Here is a 14,847-nt window from a genome sequence, read left to right as displayed (position 1 = left end):
AATACACCAGTGAACTGAGTAAAACAGTTTACCTATCTTGTAACAATAGTAAACGAACAATGGGATCACGCACAATAAGTAAAATGTAGAATAGAGAAAGCTAGGAGTGCATTCAACAACATCACCAAACTCTTTAAAACCCACAACCCAAATCTGGAGATAAAAGTAGGGCTCCTACAATGTTATATTTTCTCGATATTATACTACGGAGTTGAATCCTGGACACTCACTAAAGCAATAAAGAAAAAACTTTTAGCCTTTGAATGTGGCTATACAGAAGAATCCTAAGGATATCATGGACGGACAAGATAACCAACGAGACTGTACTACGAAAAAAGAGGAAAGACAGATAATTAGTATATACGATTAAGAGGAGAAAGTTAGAATATCTCGGACACATAATGAGAAACGACACTAAGTACAGATTACTGAAAATAATCCTTCAAGGCAAAGTATTCGAAAAGCGAGGAATTGGGAGAAGAAGAATATGGTTAAAAAAACCTGAGAAAATGGTTCTCCACAACAACAACTAATCTATATAAAGCATCAGTTAATAAAATAATTATAGCCAGAATTATCGCCAGTACTCGAAACGAATAGGCAACAAAAGAAGAAGAACTTTGTACATATGAGTTCCAATTTAAGATACATACCCTATAATAATTAAATGACTATATTGTACAGTTTCCATCAAACTGGTTGTTACCAATACCATAAATGTCTTAATGTATTGTATAGTACGTCAATCCTTTCACCAAATCAATTTTTACAGTTATTATCTAATTAAAATTATATATAGTACCAATTCTCTTACTTAAATTAGGTTATAGTTGTTTGCTTGATTGATTCAATTTAATTTTAATATATGTGTTAAGTATTTGTTCTTTTAGTTTTTGTTAAAAACAACGACCTATATACTGTGGCCTGATGATGAGGCACAGGCATATTGTAAGCTTCAAAACCGGTGGCTTAGAAATTCTACTATAATAAAAACTTACTTAAGATTGTAAAGATTGACTTATTTCCTATATATTAGTAACATAAAAAAATTAAAACCTCCAGACAAAACAAAAATTTACAACGTGTTTAAAAAAATTGTTCTAACAGTTTTAGACCATCATTTTTTCTTTGCAACATGCACTTTTGTTATAAGGGAGCTTTTTTAAAATAAGATTTGAAAAATTTAGAATGAGAATATTTTTTCTAGCCAGTGTGCCGATACTACCCGGACTAATAAAGATTTCAATATTTTTTTTCCACCGAAATAAGTTTATAGTCAAGCTAAACTTATAATAACGATTACCTTTTTAAATTAAATGTTTAAATTGAATATTTCTTTTTATTACCGATTTTTTCTGTTTTCGTAACTTATATGAAACTTACCATTTCCCCAGGCGTCCACAAGATCCCAGGAAGTAGTCTCTGAGCCGCATTGAAATAGACTTCATTTCCTGTAGTTATTCCCCAGAACGTTATATTATTATTAAGATAGTTATCCAAAAATTTCACAAAGTAATTGGCCCAAGGCTTGTACATGCTTTTCTTTAAGAAACCGAACATTCCCTGGTACTGCAGAGTTTCTTTCATCCATTTCGGTGGCATCCATGCAGCTGCCACAAGTAATAAGTTATTGTTGAGGGCTTTTGCTTCTTTTATTATGGGTATCTAAAGAAGAGGACAATTTTAATAAAAAGAAGCTTATAGAAAATTTGCACAGGAGTATTGAAACTACAAATCATTTGTAAATTGACTACTGCTGGTTTTGTGGAACAAGATGTGAAAATAATAGAGTAATAATAAAACAAATACATAAAATAAAACAATGGCATGAATATTATTAAATACGTCTACATTAAAAAAAATTGTTGGACGCTTTCAGCCTCTGATGTATCGACTCTCCGATTACACATGCTATCCACACGCTACATTAGACGCCTGATATGGGAATATCATTATCCTCTGTGAAATTAAAAAAAAACGAGAGATTCTCAGTAATAAATTATAAAGTAATAAATTACGGTGCATTTCCAACCAAAAGATAGTTCCAATTCTGCTCTTATTTTAAAGACTCATAGGTTTGGTGTATTATTTTTCGCATCCTAGACATTGCCGTTTTATTCCATTTTTGGTAGATTATATTTATTTCTTTTGCTTTTGATATTTTGCACCTTTTTTTATCTTTATTTAATTGTTGTTTGTAGTAAGAACAACTGTTTTTAGAATCTTGTTATTGTTTAAAGAAATAGACCTTAATTTACAAAGCGCACTAAATTTTACGCATTAATAATATACAAATCATAGTAACACCAGACTTTGATATGAATACCCGTAGTACCTTTAGGTCTACTCTAGAGGATAATTCTCCACATAGAGCGACTGAAAAGAAGGTAAACTGGATCGAATTTTGCACATCCAAGATCTCTTAGCGATATGTTACCCAACAAAAATTTGACACGAGGATCCATCATCCAGAAAGACCTACCCCCAAAAGTTTCATGAAATGGCGCCAGATGGAACTTACATGTATTAGACATCTTTAGCATAAGGACTAGGAAAAACAAAGAAACCGAAAAGACCATAGCGGGACTACTGCTCGGATACAGATCTAGATGAGACGAGGGGATCAAATAAAAACGAAAAGAGGTAAACAATGTGGCCAGGAGACACGAATAAGTTAAAAAAGCAGAAGGTTTTACCCTCGAAATGTATTCCCGATCAACCCAAACGTCCCGCAAGAAGATACATTCTTAGTGAGTAAGTCCTGGTACGCAATCATGTTCGATGAGACTTGATAACCAGGACATCAAGAAAGACATTCATGTGAACAATATGAGATTTACTCTACCAACCAGACACGAAACTGCTCAATCATGAATATGTATTTTTCTTTCTATTTTGTCTACTTGTACATTGATAATAAATCTAACAGCAGCTAAAAGATTCGAGATGTGAGCTGGAAATCTCGTAAGACGCTGTCAATATTAGTTACAACGTCTCTGACTAGTTAGTCTTAGCTTTAGGTCACTCCTAGTTTAAGCTACGTCTTGACGAAGCGCACTATATTTCCTGGTAGTTTTCCAATTAAATAAAACCTTCCTCTAAAGATCTAGATTTCGATATGGATATCTGTTGTCCGTCAGGTCTACCCCACCAGTAGGAATGGGACAATTAAGAACTGATTTATGGTGGGAAGAGCTGAATGCGCTACCCCTGCTACTGGCAGGCTGCGACTTAATTAAACCAAAGTTTGCCTTTGACAAACCCTACCAAATCGAAAAACAAGACAGAATAGTGAGACAAACGTGGCAAATGCGTATTGATTTATACAGTGATGCCTACAAAATGGTAGAAGGCTCAGGATGCGAAATATACTCCAGATCAGTGAACCTAAGAATACAGTGAAATATGGGCAAAAGTACTAGCGTAATTTAGACAGAACTGGCTGGTATCTCTATAGCCGCAAAAGAGATATACCAAAAAGGTATAGCCGGGAAAACTATAATAATCTGCACAGATTGCAGACAAGCGCTATTAACCTTGAATAGATCCTGTGTTATATCAGGGTTAGTAATGGAGTGTCACGAGCCAGTAACTTAAGCTTTGGATGGTAATACCATTATCCTGAGATGGGTAAAAGGACACAATAGGAATAAAGGTAACCGCATTGCTGGCCAATTGGCTAGGAAGGTAGCATTTCTAAGAATTTTAGGATCTGGGGTTCTTTTTGGTGGGTTAACTACAACAATCGCAAAAATTGTCAAATGTCACACACATACGCAAACCGTAAAAAGGTGGAAAGAAGGGCAACGATGTAGACTTGCTAAGAGTAATACTAACTAACCTTCAAAAGTCAGCATTAAAGAAGTACTTGGGAATAACCAGAAAAAACTTACGCTTAACAGTTGGTTTTTCAACTGGTAATTGTCAACTAAGCACCCCCACATACTGGGGCTAGTAAACACACCTCTATGTAGAAAGTAGAAACAAGAAAACGAAACTAGGGAGCATGTCCTATGTGAATTTTCGGAGTTATCGTTAATACGAGAGTACGCGTTAGGTGAGTCCTGGCCCACACCTCTCGACATAAGGGAGATAACTCCTGATGACTTGTCCCCTTCCTAGAAATGGCAGGATGGACAATAAGCTAAGAAAAACAGCTCCCTGGGAGGATGCACAGTGGGTCAATTGTGGCCTAAGTGCTGTCGAACTTAACTCGCCCTCCCTATTATACAGATACAGAAACCGCGATATGTAGCCACGATAAACATAAAAAAAATTTTGATTCATTATTTTGTAAGACTTATTTCTGATTCTTGTGACTGTTTGGTTAAGATCATATACTGTTTGCGAGTTATTTTTGAAGAACCACCCAAAAACATGCATGTTTTGGTAGGAAATCAACAATTTGGAGCGTTCACAACTTGTATATTAATAACTTACCAAGAAGTCCGTATCACATATTTTGCTATAAATTGAATCCTCTAACAATTTCGGGGGACTTAAAGAATAATTTTTTTTTAAATCCGAGAAGAGGTAGCGCTCAACCCTAGGATAAAAGCGCAATCAGCAATACGACATTTTTTTCTTTTACATGTTTCCTATGCGCATTTCAAAGTTTAGCGGTTTTTTAAAATTTTTAAAATAAGCGTTTAATCGAAGCGGTTCTTTAACATTTTAAGCAGAAAACATAAAAAATGAACTAATGATATTTAACTTGGCCCATTCATGCCTAGCGTTGCGTTTTTGTAACGCTCATAGCACATTCATAAAATGACCCATATATTTTTTCCTGATAGTCAAATTCTGTAAGTAGTTACAGTTTCCACCTTCAAAAAGATGCATTCACTACAGGGTATTGTATACAGATCAAAAACTTACGTTTTTAACAGGTTGCTGCTGATAGTTAAAGTGTCGAATTTTTGTATGTTCAAACAGCGTACTATTAAAGGTTTTGATGAATTGTTTGGAAATTTCTAAAAGAAACTTGTCAAAAAAATTTTGAAGAATCTTTCAGTGAAATTGTCTTTACTTGCCTAAAAAAATATGTCCGATAGTCTTCTTCCAAAAAAAAACACACTACCGTTAAATCTAGTTATAGATCAAGAACCCATAGAATACTAGCTCTTCTAGAGAATTAGAATGTCATGGGAAAACCAAATAGTGTGGATGTCTATTTGACTCTTTCCAAACTACAAATTCTAACTAACGAAGATGGCGGCGAAGGAGATACTGAAGGACTATTGATGATGTTAACCACAATCAGTTGTGTCCAGAAGCTAAAATTGTTTTGGATCAAAGGGGAAGTGAAATAAGAATCGATGTAGATTCCATTATAGAATTTGTCGTAAACGAAGTTTCTTCTGATATTGCGGTAGGTGATTTTACAGCTCAAGATGAGTCTTCTAAGTCTGATGTTCAAAAATATGAGACTGAAGAAGATGAATCCACTAAACTATTAAAAAATCTCTACGTGGTCATCACGAGGCATATGATAACGAAACCAATGAATCATTTTTGTGTCGATGATATGACAATAGTGTGATCACTGTTGCTTTAAATTGTCAAGGTATCAGTCCGATTGGTACAGGACAAGGCATTTTTTAAGTAAGAAACTAAAAATTCCACAGCAAAAAATATAACCAGAACATGAGAGGCACCGGCAGGATGGATCAAATTATCTCATATTATAGACCAAGCATAAGATCTAAGAAATGTTACTGACCACTCTTTATATAAGGCTTGGACGTATCTATTTAGAATGCTTGGCTTCTATATAGAAAACTGAGGAAAACTATTGAAGGCCAACGAGAATTAGATTTGTTGGAATTTTGTCGAAATAAAGCAGCAGCTTTGCTTCCTAGCTATGGTACTCCGCGTTCTAAATCAGGACCTTTACACTCAACAGTAAAACGGACTGTGGTTGACACCATATTTGATAATATTGGATATCTTATGGGATCGCAAGCAAAACCAACTCGTTGTGGTTTATGCCACTCAACAATAATAAAAAAATGTATCAAATATAATATTGTGCTCCACGAATAATGTTTTATAAAATTTCATGATAAATTAGATTCAGCGTCCTTTTTCTGTGATATTTTTAAATATTTTAATTCTGGTCCTGTACTCTTGTAAAAATATATTTTTTTTTATTTGTGCATTTATTTTATAAAGTAAGTCCCCCATGTTGTGTTTTTCACATCACTTTAAAAAAAATGATGGGGGTATTGGCGATAAAAGCTTAATTTTTACCAATTTGGGATTGTTTTTATTAACATATTGACCACATTTGGAGATCCTAAAAAAATGTTTTGAGCACGAATGCGTTACATGCTATACAACAGAGTTTCCCAAACTTATCTAAACCGCGACCCCTTTTTGCTAAAGAATTTGTTCGCGACCCCCAATTTCCTCCCACTCATTTATTCAATATTATTTGACAGAAATAGCGTGCCTAATTTACAATTATCTGATGGTTTCTCAAATTTAATTTTACTTTACTGTTTAAGTTTAAATCAAAAACAATTATTTTATTTTAATACAATTATTTTAATGATTGCAATCTGTCCCACTAGTAAGATAATTCTGCCAGAAGAGCATTTACAATAAAAATAAATAAGAAGTCGACTGCACATTGTACACCGCGACATATTAGCTTGTGTCTACATCGAAAAACTCTTCCATGATAATTGCGACAGCGCTCGCTACTAGATGGCACTCTGGAAAGTTCTTGTAGCCTCGTTTTGGCTTTATATAAGCGGCGATGCGCAACGAAACCTCAGTTCGAATCCAAACAGCGTATGGTGGCGAACGCGGTGTTGAGTAATGAGTAAATATTTTACGACTTACGTATTAATGTTTACGTGTTTACGTCTACGATAAATTATAAATTATGGATAAGTTTTTAAAAAGAAGTGCAGAACCATCTACGTCTGAAAGTGGCAGTAGCAGCAATAAAAAGAAAAACAGATTCTACATTGATGAATATCTTAAATATGGTTTTACCGTTATTTCCAATAAACCACAATGTGTTATTTGTGGACAAGTCTTGTCAAAAGAAAGCATGAAGCCATCAAAGTTACTTCGACATTTAAATAGCAAACATCCAGATAAAAAAGACAAGCCCGTAGAATTCTTTGAAAGAAAGCTGAACGTCCTTCACAAACAGCAAGACAATTTTCCCTTAACAACCACTACTAATGAAAAAGCATTATTAGCAAGTTATAAAGTTGCTTATGGTGTTGCCAAAACTAGTAATCCGCACACAATTGCTGAAAATCTTATTTTTCCAGCAGCTGTTGAAATGGTACATATAATGTGTGGGGAAAGAGAGGCTGCAAAATTAAATACAATACCTCTGTCAAATAATACTATCCAAAGAAGAATTAGTGATATGGCAGAAGATATTTAAGCGCAATTTGTGGAAAATCTTAATAAATGCACGTACTTCTCTCTTCAAATGGACGAATCCACAGATATATCTAACTGTGCCCAATTCATTACGTTTGTAAGATATGATACAAATAATGGCATTCAAGAAGATATTTTATTGTGTTCCCCATTGGAGACCAATACCACTGGAAAATGTTTACTCGACACTTCTGTGAAACGTACAAGTAAATATGATATTGACTGGGGTAAATGTATTGCTATATGCACAGATAGCGCTAAAGCTATGACAGGACATAAATCTGGTCTTGTCGTCAAATTACAAGAAATAATGCCTAATGCCAAATGGAGACATTGTTTTTTACATCGAGAAGCTCTTGCGTCCAAAGCTTTACCTCCTGAAATGGACTGTGTTATGAAAACCATCATTAAAGTTGTAAATTTTATTAAAGGAAAAGCTTTGCAGACTCGTATTTTTAGAAAAATTTGCGAAGACATGGGTGCTTTATTTGAAAATCTTCTCTATTACACCGAAGTAAGGTGGCTTTCAAGGGGCAACGTCTTAAAAAGAGTATTTCACTTAAGAGCAGAGCTTTTATTGTATTTGAAAGATGAGAAGTCCCCATATGAAAATCAATTTTCCGATCCTATTTGGCTTCTGAAACTAGGTTTCCTTGCTGATATTTTCGAGCAATTAAATATTTTGAACAGTAATTTACAAGGTCGCGAGATTAATATAATTACAGCCACAGATAAAATTAAGGCGTTTCTAAGTAAAATCGATTTATGGTCGACCTCACTTGGCAAAAAACAACTCGATTCATTCCAGTGCCTTCAGGAAATTATGGAAAATGTATCCAATTACAGTGCTCAAAATTTTGAAGAAGTTTTTGCTGACGTGCATGTTACTTTACTCAATTTAAAACAACAGCTCTGTGATTATTTCCCCGAAGAAATTCAAAACAGTTACGACAGTTGCAGATGGATACTTAATCCGTTTTTAGCCGATTCCTTTCAGCATGTTGAAATACCAATAAACATGAAAGAAAAACTTATTGAAATATCAAGTGATGGAATGTTGAAGCTCCAATTTTTTTCCCAGAACTAGGACCAATTTTGGACCGAAAAGATGCAGTAATACCCCCAGTTGGCGAGTGAAGCTGTAAAATGTTTGGTTCCATTTGTAACATCATATTTGTGTGAGTTAAGTTTCTCGTCTATGACTGCCATTAAAACAAGAGTTAGAAATCGTCTTGTACTTGAAAATGATATAATTGTGTGTGTCTCAAATACACAGCCTAGATTTGAAAGATTAGTTTCACAGAAACAGGCGCATAGCTCTCATTAAGATTATATTATTAGACTTTGTTTTACTCTTTTATTTTTACGGACTTTAATATTTAGTTTTACATTTCGTCTGATAATTAATTGTTAATTTCTATTTACGGCGTTGTTAAAATAAAAATACACGATCTAACAAAGTGGTGCTTTTGTCTTATTTTGGAAATGTTCGGCGACCCCCCTAGTACCTCATGGCGACCCCCACTTTGAGAAACACTGCTATACAAAAACAGTTTCAGAACCTAAAATTGTTATTAAGAATCAATCTACTTTGCTGTGTTCTTGGTTGATATGTTCTTGGTCTTACTTTATGGTAATGAGTCTTGGACTGTGAATAAAAGAGTCTTAAACGTCTTAAGGCTGTCAAGATGTGGTGCTATAAAAGAAATATAAAAGTTTCTTGAGTGGAGAAGATTTTAAACTTCCACTAGAATGTTTTAGTAAGACAAATCGCCAAAATGATAAAAATCATTAAGAAGAAAAATCTGGAGAACTTCGGATATGTATTGAAAGGTACCAAATATAGGGTACCAAACTCAGTCTAGAATAAAGAAAGACTTCATGGTTAAAGAATTTGCGGGTTTGGTGTGGTATTGATACAAAGATGGTATTTATGGTGGCAGTAAATAAGATTAAAATAGCTATGATGGTAATCAACGTTCTGAAAGGACAAAGTACATGAAGAAGATATCCGATATAATAATAAAAATACTTGCCTTATATGCATAGTCTTCTTTTGCTAGTTTAAATTTAGTTAGTAAGGGATCTTCACAGTAATTACCATCAAACTCTGTATCCATATATGTATATCCATGTGTTGAAAAGTCAGTACCACCGATTGGAACTCTGCCCAAACTGTATTCAATTCCGTCTTTAGAAAAATAGGATCTTAAAAAAAATATTAATGAGTTATAGTCCAGTCGTCAGAGATTTGACCTCTGAAACTCATACAAACAAGCTAAATTTTATCACGAAAAAGATACAAAAAAGTTTCCCACTCCTACCCCCGAGCTTTCCCCTAAAACCCCTCCCCCGTAGTGGGGGAATACGGGAAACATCAATTTATAATTATTGTAAGTTACAAAAAAAATGTTTCAAGCAAAAAATGTAGCTGAGACAATTTTGAACAAAAATAGGATCACTTTTTGGGTAAAATGAACCGTTCTCTCACAAACAACCTTGAGATGACCTGAGATTTTAAGCGTGTTATCTATACTCGATATTTTTTGATCAGAGGATTTAAAGGTGAAGAGTGCAGCTTTTTTTACTTAATTTTTGCATTTGTCGAAACTGAAGTCAGTTTCTACAAAGCTGTTATATAAATAAACTAATAATTATTTATTGTAAATAAATAATTTTTGCCATTTTTTTACGATTCTCGATTTTTTAGGCGATTCTCGATTTTTTTTTATCAATAAAATCTATTAGTTCCATTGATCGGTCGCGATAAAATTTTCATTGTTAGAGCAAAATCTTCAAAATTTATGACATAAAATTTCGATTTTAAGTTTTGGCAACAAATTTGAAATTATGAAATTGCATTTGAAATATGCCTAAGAAACGATGAATTTAAACTTTCACATTACAAACATTCTTATGTCATATGCAATGCTTCCACGAAGACAGTATTAGGTGGAATTTGTAGCTAAAATTATGATATTTAAAAAAAAATGTACTTGTACAATCACAAAGAAGGATTCTTTAAGGTTTTAAATCGTTGGCTATGTGAAAGTTTAAATTCAGCGATTTTTAGGCATATTTCAAAGGCCTCATATTTCTTGCCACAACTCAAAATCCAAATTCCATGTTATAGGTTTTGAAGATTAGGCTTTGACAATGTAAATTCCATATTCAATGGAAGTAATAAATTTTATTCATCTCATGAGAATCGCAACAAATGGCAAAATCGTGTAACATTTATTTATTCAACCGCTTTATAGAAACTGAGTTCATTTGCGGTGCAAGATGCAAAAATTGAATATAAAAGTCGCACTGTTCACCTTTAAAATGCATTTTGATCTTTGTCGATAAGACACTGTGATCAGAATATGTCAAATTTTTACAGCAGAGTTGATACAAATTTTAAATAACAAATTGATTCACACGCGTAACTGACATTCAAAATCATCGGTCGAAGTGTTGTTTTGGAGAGAACGGTTTATTCTACACAAAAATTGCAAACTTTTTTTTTCAAAATTATCAGATACATTTGTTGTTTAAAATATTTTGTATATGGTTTACAGATTCTTAATAAATCGAGGTTTTCAGTAGGTAATCGAGGTTATTGCATCTATTTTGTGGTTCCAAAATTGTCAATCTTAGGAAAATTCAGCTTGTTTATATAATTTTGAAGGTTCAGTGGCATTTTGGTTTCTCAAAACTAGAATATTTATAGGTAAAGAGACATAAAACAGACCAATATAATTATAAAAATGGTTTGAAATATTGAATATAATTAATATTATAAAATTTATTACAATTATTGTTCTGGAAGATACTTAAAAAAATAACCCATAATAAAAATTCAATTACAAATAATCTATTAAAAGTCTTATGATTACGACTAATTTATTCTACTATATACCATTACTACTACCATTATATACCATTATAAATTAAAAAAAAATCTTGGTAAAAAATCAAATGTATTTAAAATGTAAGGTAAAAGCGAAAATTGTATGTAAAAAAGAAAAAAACTTATGTAAGATACGTCCCTAGACAAAATAGATATACATCTCCAGAGTTGATAATGGTAGAAAATGGGGCAAATAAAAAACATTGAGAACAGACGATAAACTAGTAAACTGCGGATGACAAGGCTAAGAAATATCACAAAATGAGCTGGCTTAGACTTCCACTCAAAATGAGAAAGACCAAAGAAAGGCAAAAGTTTCCAGAATTCATCGCCAGCTTTCATCAAGATATGTGAGCCGTAGCCTGCTAGCAGAGATCTCATGTTAGCGGCCGAGAAAACTGAAGCTATGATTCTCAAGGGTCCGAGGGCCAGAGACCATATAGTTTTTGTCCTGGAGGGAGAAAGGATCGTACCTGCCAAAAAAGTGAAGTACTTGGGAGTAGTCCTAGATACGAGGCGAACTTTTGGCGAGCACGTGAAATATGTCGTTAGCAAGGCAGAGGTGAGGACTGCGGCGCTGACAAGGATTATGCCCAATGTGGGGGGTCCGGGGACCGCCAAAAGGAGAATTCTAATGGAAGTGGTCCACTCTACTATACTTTACGCGGCACCGGTATGGCAACAAGTGCTTAACATCAAGAAATATAGACGAATGCTAGAGAACGCCCAAAGGAAAGCACTACTAAGGGTAGCACGTGCATACAGAACATCAACGGTGGCCATACAAGTGATCGCGGGTGTGTTACCCATCCACTTGATGGTGAAAGAAAGGGCAGAAACCTACGGGAAGGATGAGCAGGAGAAAATAATAGCCAGGAATAGGAGCATAACGGAATGGCAGGAAGAATGGACAAATGAGCATAGAGCGGCCTGGACGAGGGTATTAATTCCAAATATCGCAGACTGGATGAAGTGCTAGGACAGAGACACCAATTACTTTTTCACCCAGTTCCTAACAGGGCACGGCTCCTTCAGGGCCTATCTAGAAAGGATAGGGAAGGTTGCGGATGGAAATTGCACAGACTGTGGAGTGGCTGACACGGCCGAGCACTGTGTATTCGAGTGCAGAAGATTTAATGAGGACAGAAACGAATTGTACAGAAAGCTAGGTAGGGTAAGTACAAATACCATAATGCAGGTAGCAATGAGAGGAGAGACTGAGTACAAGGCAATATTGGAGGCAGTAACTCAAATTGTCAGAAAGAAGGAGATATTGGAGAGGAATCTACAGCAATGGTAGGTAAGAGAGTGAGAGAGAGGGCGAAAGAGAGAGAGAGAGAGAGGGGATGGGCTATTCATGCGATGCACCGGTCTGAAGAGGACCTACCGCATGAGTAGCCTGTATAAAAGGGGGTGGACTTTAGTTGGCAGGCAGGGAGCTATGGGTGTATCTGTGAGCACGACTCCTCTGGGGGGACTGCGTGCGGATGGATCCTTCCACCCTGAATCCAACTCACGCCAGGTCATCCTTAACGGGGACACGGCCTGGTACGGTCTTTAGAAGATTTACCACCAAAAAAAAAAAAAAAAAAGCTTGCTAGCTATGATATTGGCATATCAAGCCAAAATGCACGAGCTCGATCCTCGGCACTGACAACAAACCTTTTATTGTCGTCAGAGCGGCCAATCACAGCAAAGATTGTTACTTTGGCCAGTCAATAATAAACAGTTTTAATAACTACGTTTTTTTTCCGTCTTCTGACGGAAGATCGCTACGGATTTGCAATCAAAAAATGTATAAAAAGGCAGAGGGATCAAGTCGGTCGGCATAGGGTCTCCAGCTAGACCTTGTTGGCCGAATGACTTTTTCAACTATTCTGCGTTTTAATATTACCTGAGTGAACATTTCGTCGATTTAAGAAGACTTCGCTTTGAAGACGAAACCAAAAGCTCTTTAGTGTTTAAATAAATACGAAGCCTTACGGCTATAATATTATTCAAGCCAACAAGAAGTATATGTTGGTCTATCTTTTGTCAAGGTAGAGAAAAGTCTGGTAACGGACTTGGAATTACCTCGCGAAACCAACTAATAGCCCGGAGAGAACGCTCCCTGGTCAGATAAAAATCGATCTTTAAAATAGGGAAAGACAGGTTGTCTTAAAGCTATTTCATATCGTGTTGAACTGATATAGCGTTTCACTAGACCATCGATGGTTAGAAGTCCACCCAGGTGGACTTATAATTACTCCTCAATCGGTGGCCGAGCTGAAGTAGCACTTCGTCGTCAAACCATTCTGCAGAAATAAATAAAAGTCCCCACGGGACTTGAGAATATTTTACGAGAAATAGCGGTACGGAGCGAGGGGCCGTTGAAGAGTCAACACTCTATCGACGTTTCTACATCTCGAGGAGTGTGAACTTGGCCACACGTTGAGGCGTGAAGGACTGCATCTCTGGGAGATTCAAGGCATCTACAGCGCTCAGAATACTAGACAAATTATTCATGTAAGACAAATACATATTATTCACTTGAGAAAACTCGAACTGTTAATGTTTTCTGAATTGCTGGTGGCACCCTGCTGACCACAGAGCCTCCATAGGCTTCTCGCTGAGTGAAAGTCAAGAACAGTTAAACTCCACGAGCATGAGGATGGAGGCGAAAAACCTTCGCTCCTCCTCCAGAACGGCGGTCGAAACTCATCATGAATCCCCGAATACATCGGAGGATGAAAAAACCATACGACATCATTTCTAAAAATTATAAGAGTTTTGGACGGCACATAAAGCTATCTGTTCCGGCTACGTACGTTGTTCTAAGTCATGTTAGGTGCGCTTGAGTGACTGAAAACTCTAACGTAAACCTTAGAAAGAAAGTCACATAAACTTTTACTTTTATCATCAAGATAAAGAATTTTAAAAGAACAGAAAATTGACATAGAAAAAAAACCCAAAATACAGTTGTGTGCTAAACTCCAAGAACCCATGGTAAAATATAAAAAAAGAAGAATTTTTTTCACTACAAACTCGGATATTGATTTTTATGTTCAAACTTCTATTAATAAAAATAACAATCAAAACATCTTTATAATAATTTAAAACCTTTTTTTAATACCCACCTTATCAGTTTCTCCTGTAAATTCTTGCTTAAGCTTTTTATATTAATTCCCGTGGAATCAGTGAAAGCTCCTCCCCAGCCAATAATTCTCTGGAAAATCCTATTTTGGTCGATCACGATCCTCTTAATCTCATTTTTGTTAATTTCTGCTGATTTATTCAGTTCGCTGAAAAATGGATGGGCGAATAATTTGTTAAATGTAGTGAACGGATTTTATTGGCAGATTATGCTAAAAAATGGCGGCAATATATTTTCCCGACCGGTAAATATGGCTGAATTGGCAGCAAATATGGTAGGTGCTTAATGCAAATTCGTTCCACAAATGTATTAGTAAAACATATGTGCATATCTATTTATGGGTGGCTGGTGGTTATGGGGTAAAGGAAACAGGTATAGCGTTAAGGGTTTGTTTATTTTAATGTATTGT

The 14,847-nt window shown here is 35.3% G+C and overlaps 1 protein-coding gene across 1 annotated transcript in view; it reads right to left on the bottom strand.

Annotated features, from left to right (window-relative positions):
• LOC140432438 (putative glucosylceramidase 3) overlaps nt 1-14,847 on the bottom strand; it is a 74,720-nt gene that overhangs the window by 28,860 nt on the left and 31,013 nt on the right. The window contains exons 3-5 of the mRNA XM_072520342.1: nt 14,422-14,586; nt 9,447-9,618; nt 1,384-1,665 (exon numbers count right to left, since the gene is read on the bottom strand). Coding sequence (XP_072376443.1) covers nt 1,384-1,665; nt 9,447-9,618; nt 14,422-14,586 — 619 coding nt within the window. The remainder of the gene's footprint in view (nt 1-1,383; nt 1,666-9,446; nt 9,619-14,421; nt 14,587-14,847) is intronic.

The sequence above is a fragment of the Diabrotica undecimpunctata genome, chromosome 1 (assembly GCF_040954645.1).
Source record: "Diabrotica undecimpunctata isolate CICGRU chromosome 1, icDiaUnde3, whole genome shotgun sequence".
NCBI classification, from domain to species: Eukaryota; Metazoa; Arthropoda; class Insecta; order Coleoptera; family Chrysomelidae; genus Diabrotica; species Diabrotica undecimpunctata.
The sequence above is the reverse complement of the archived record's forward strand: the minus strand, read 5'-3'. Positions and strand labels throughout refer to the sequence as shown.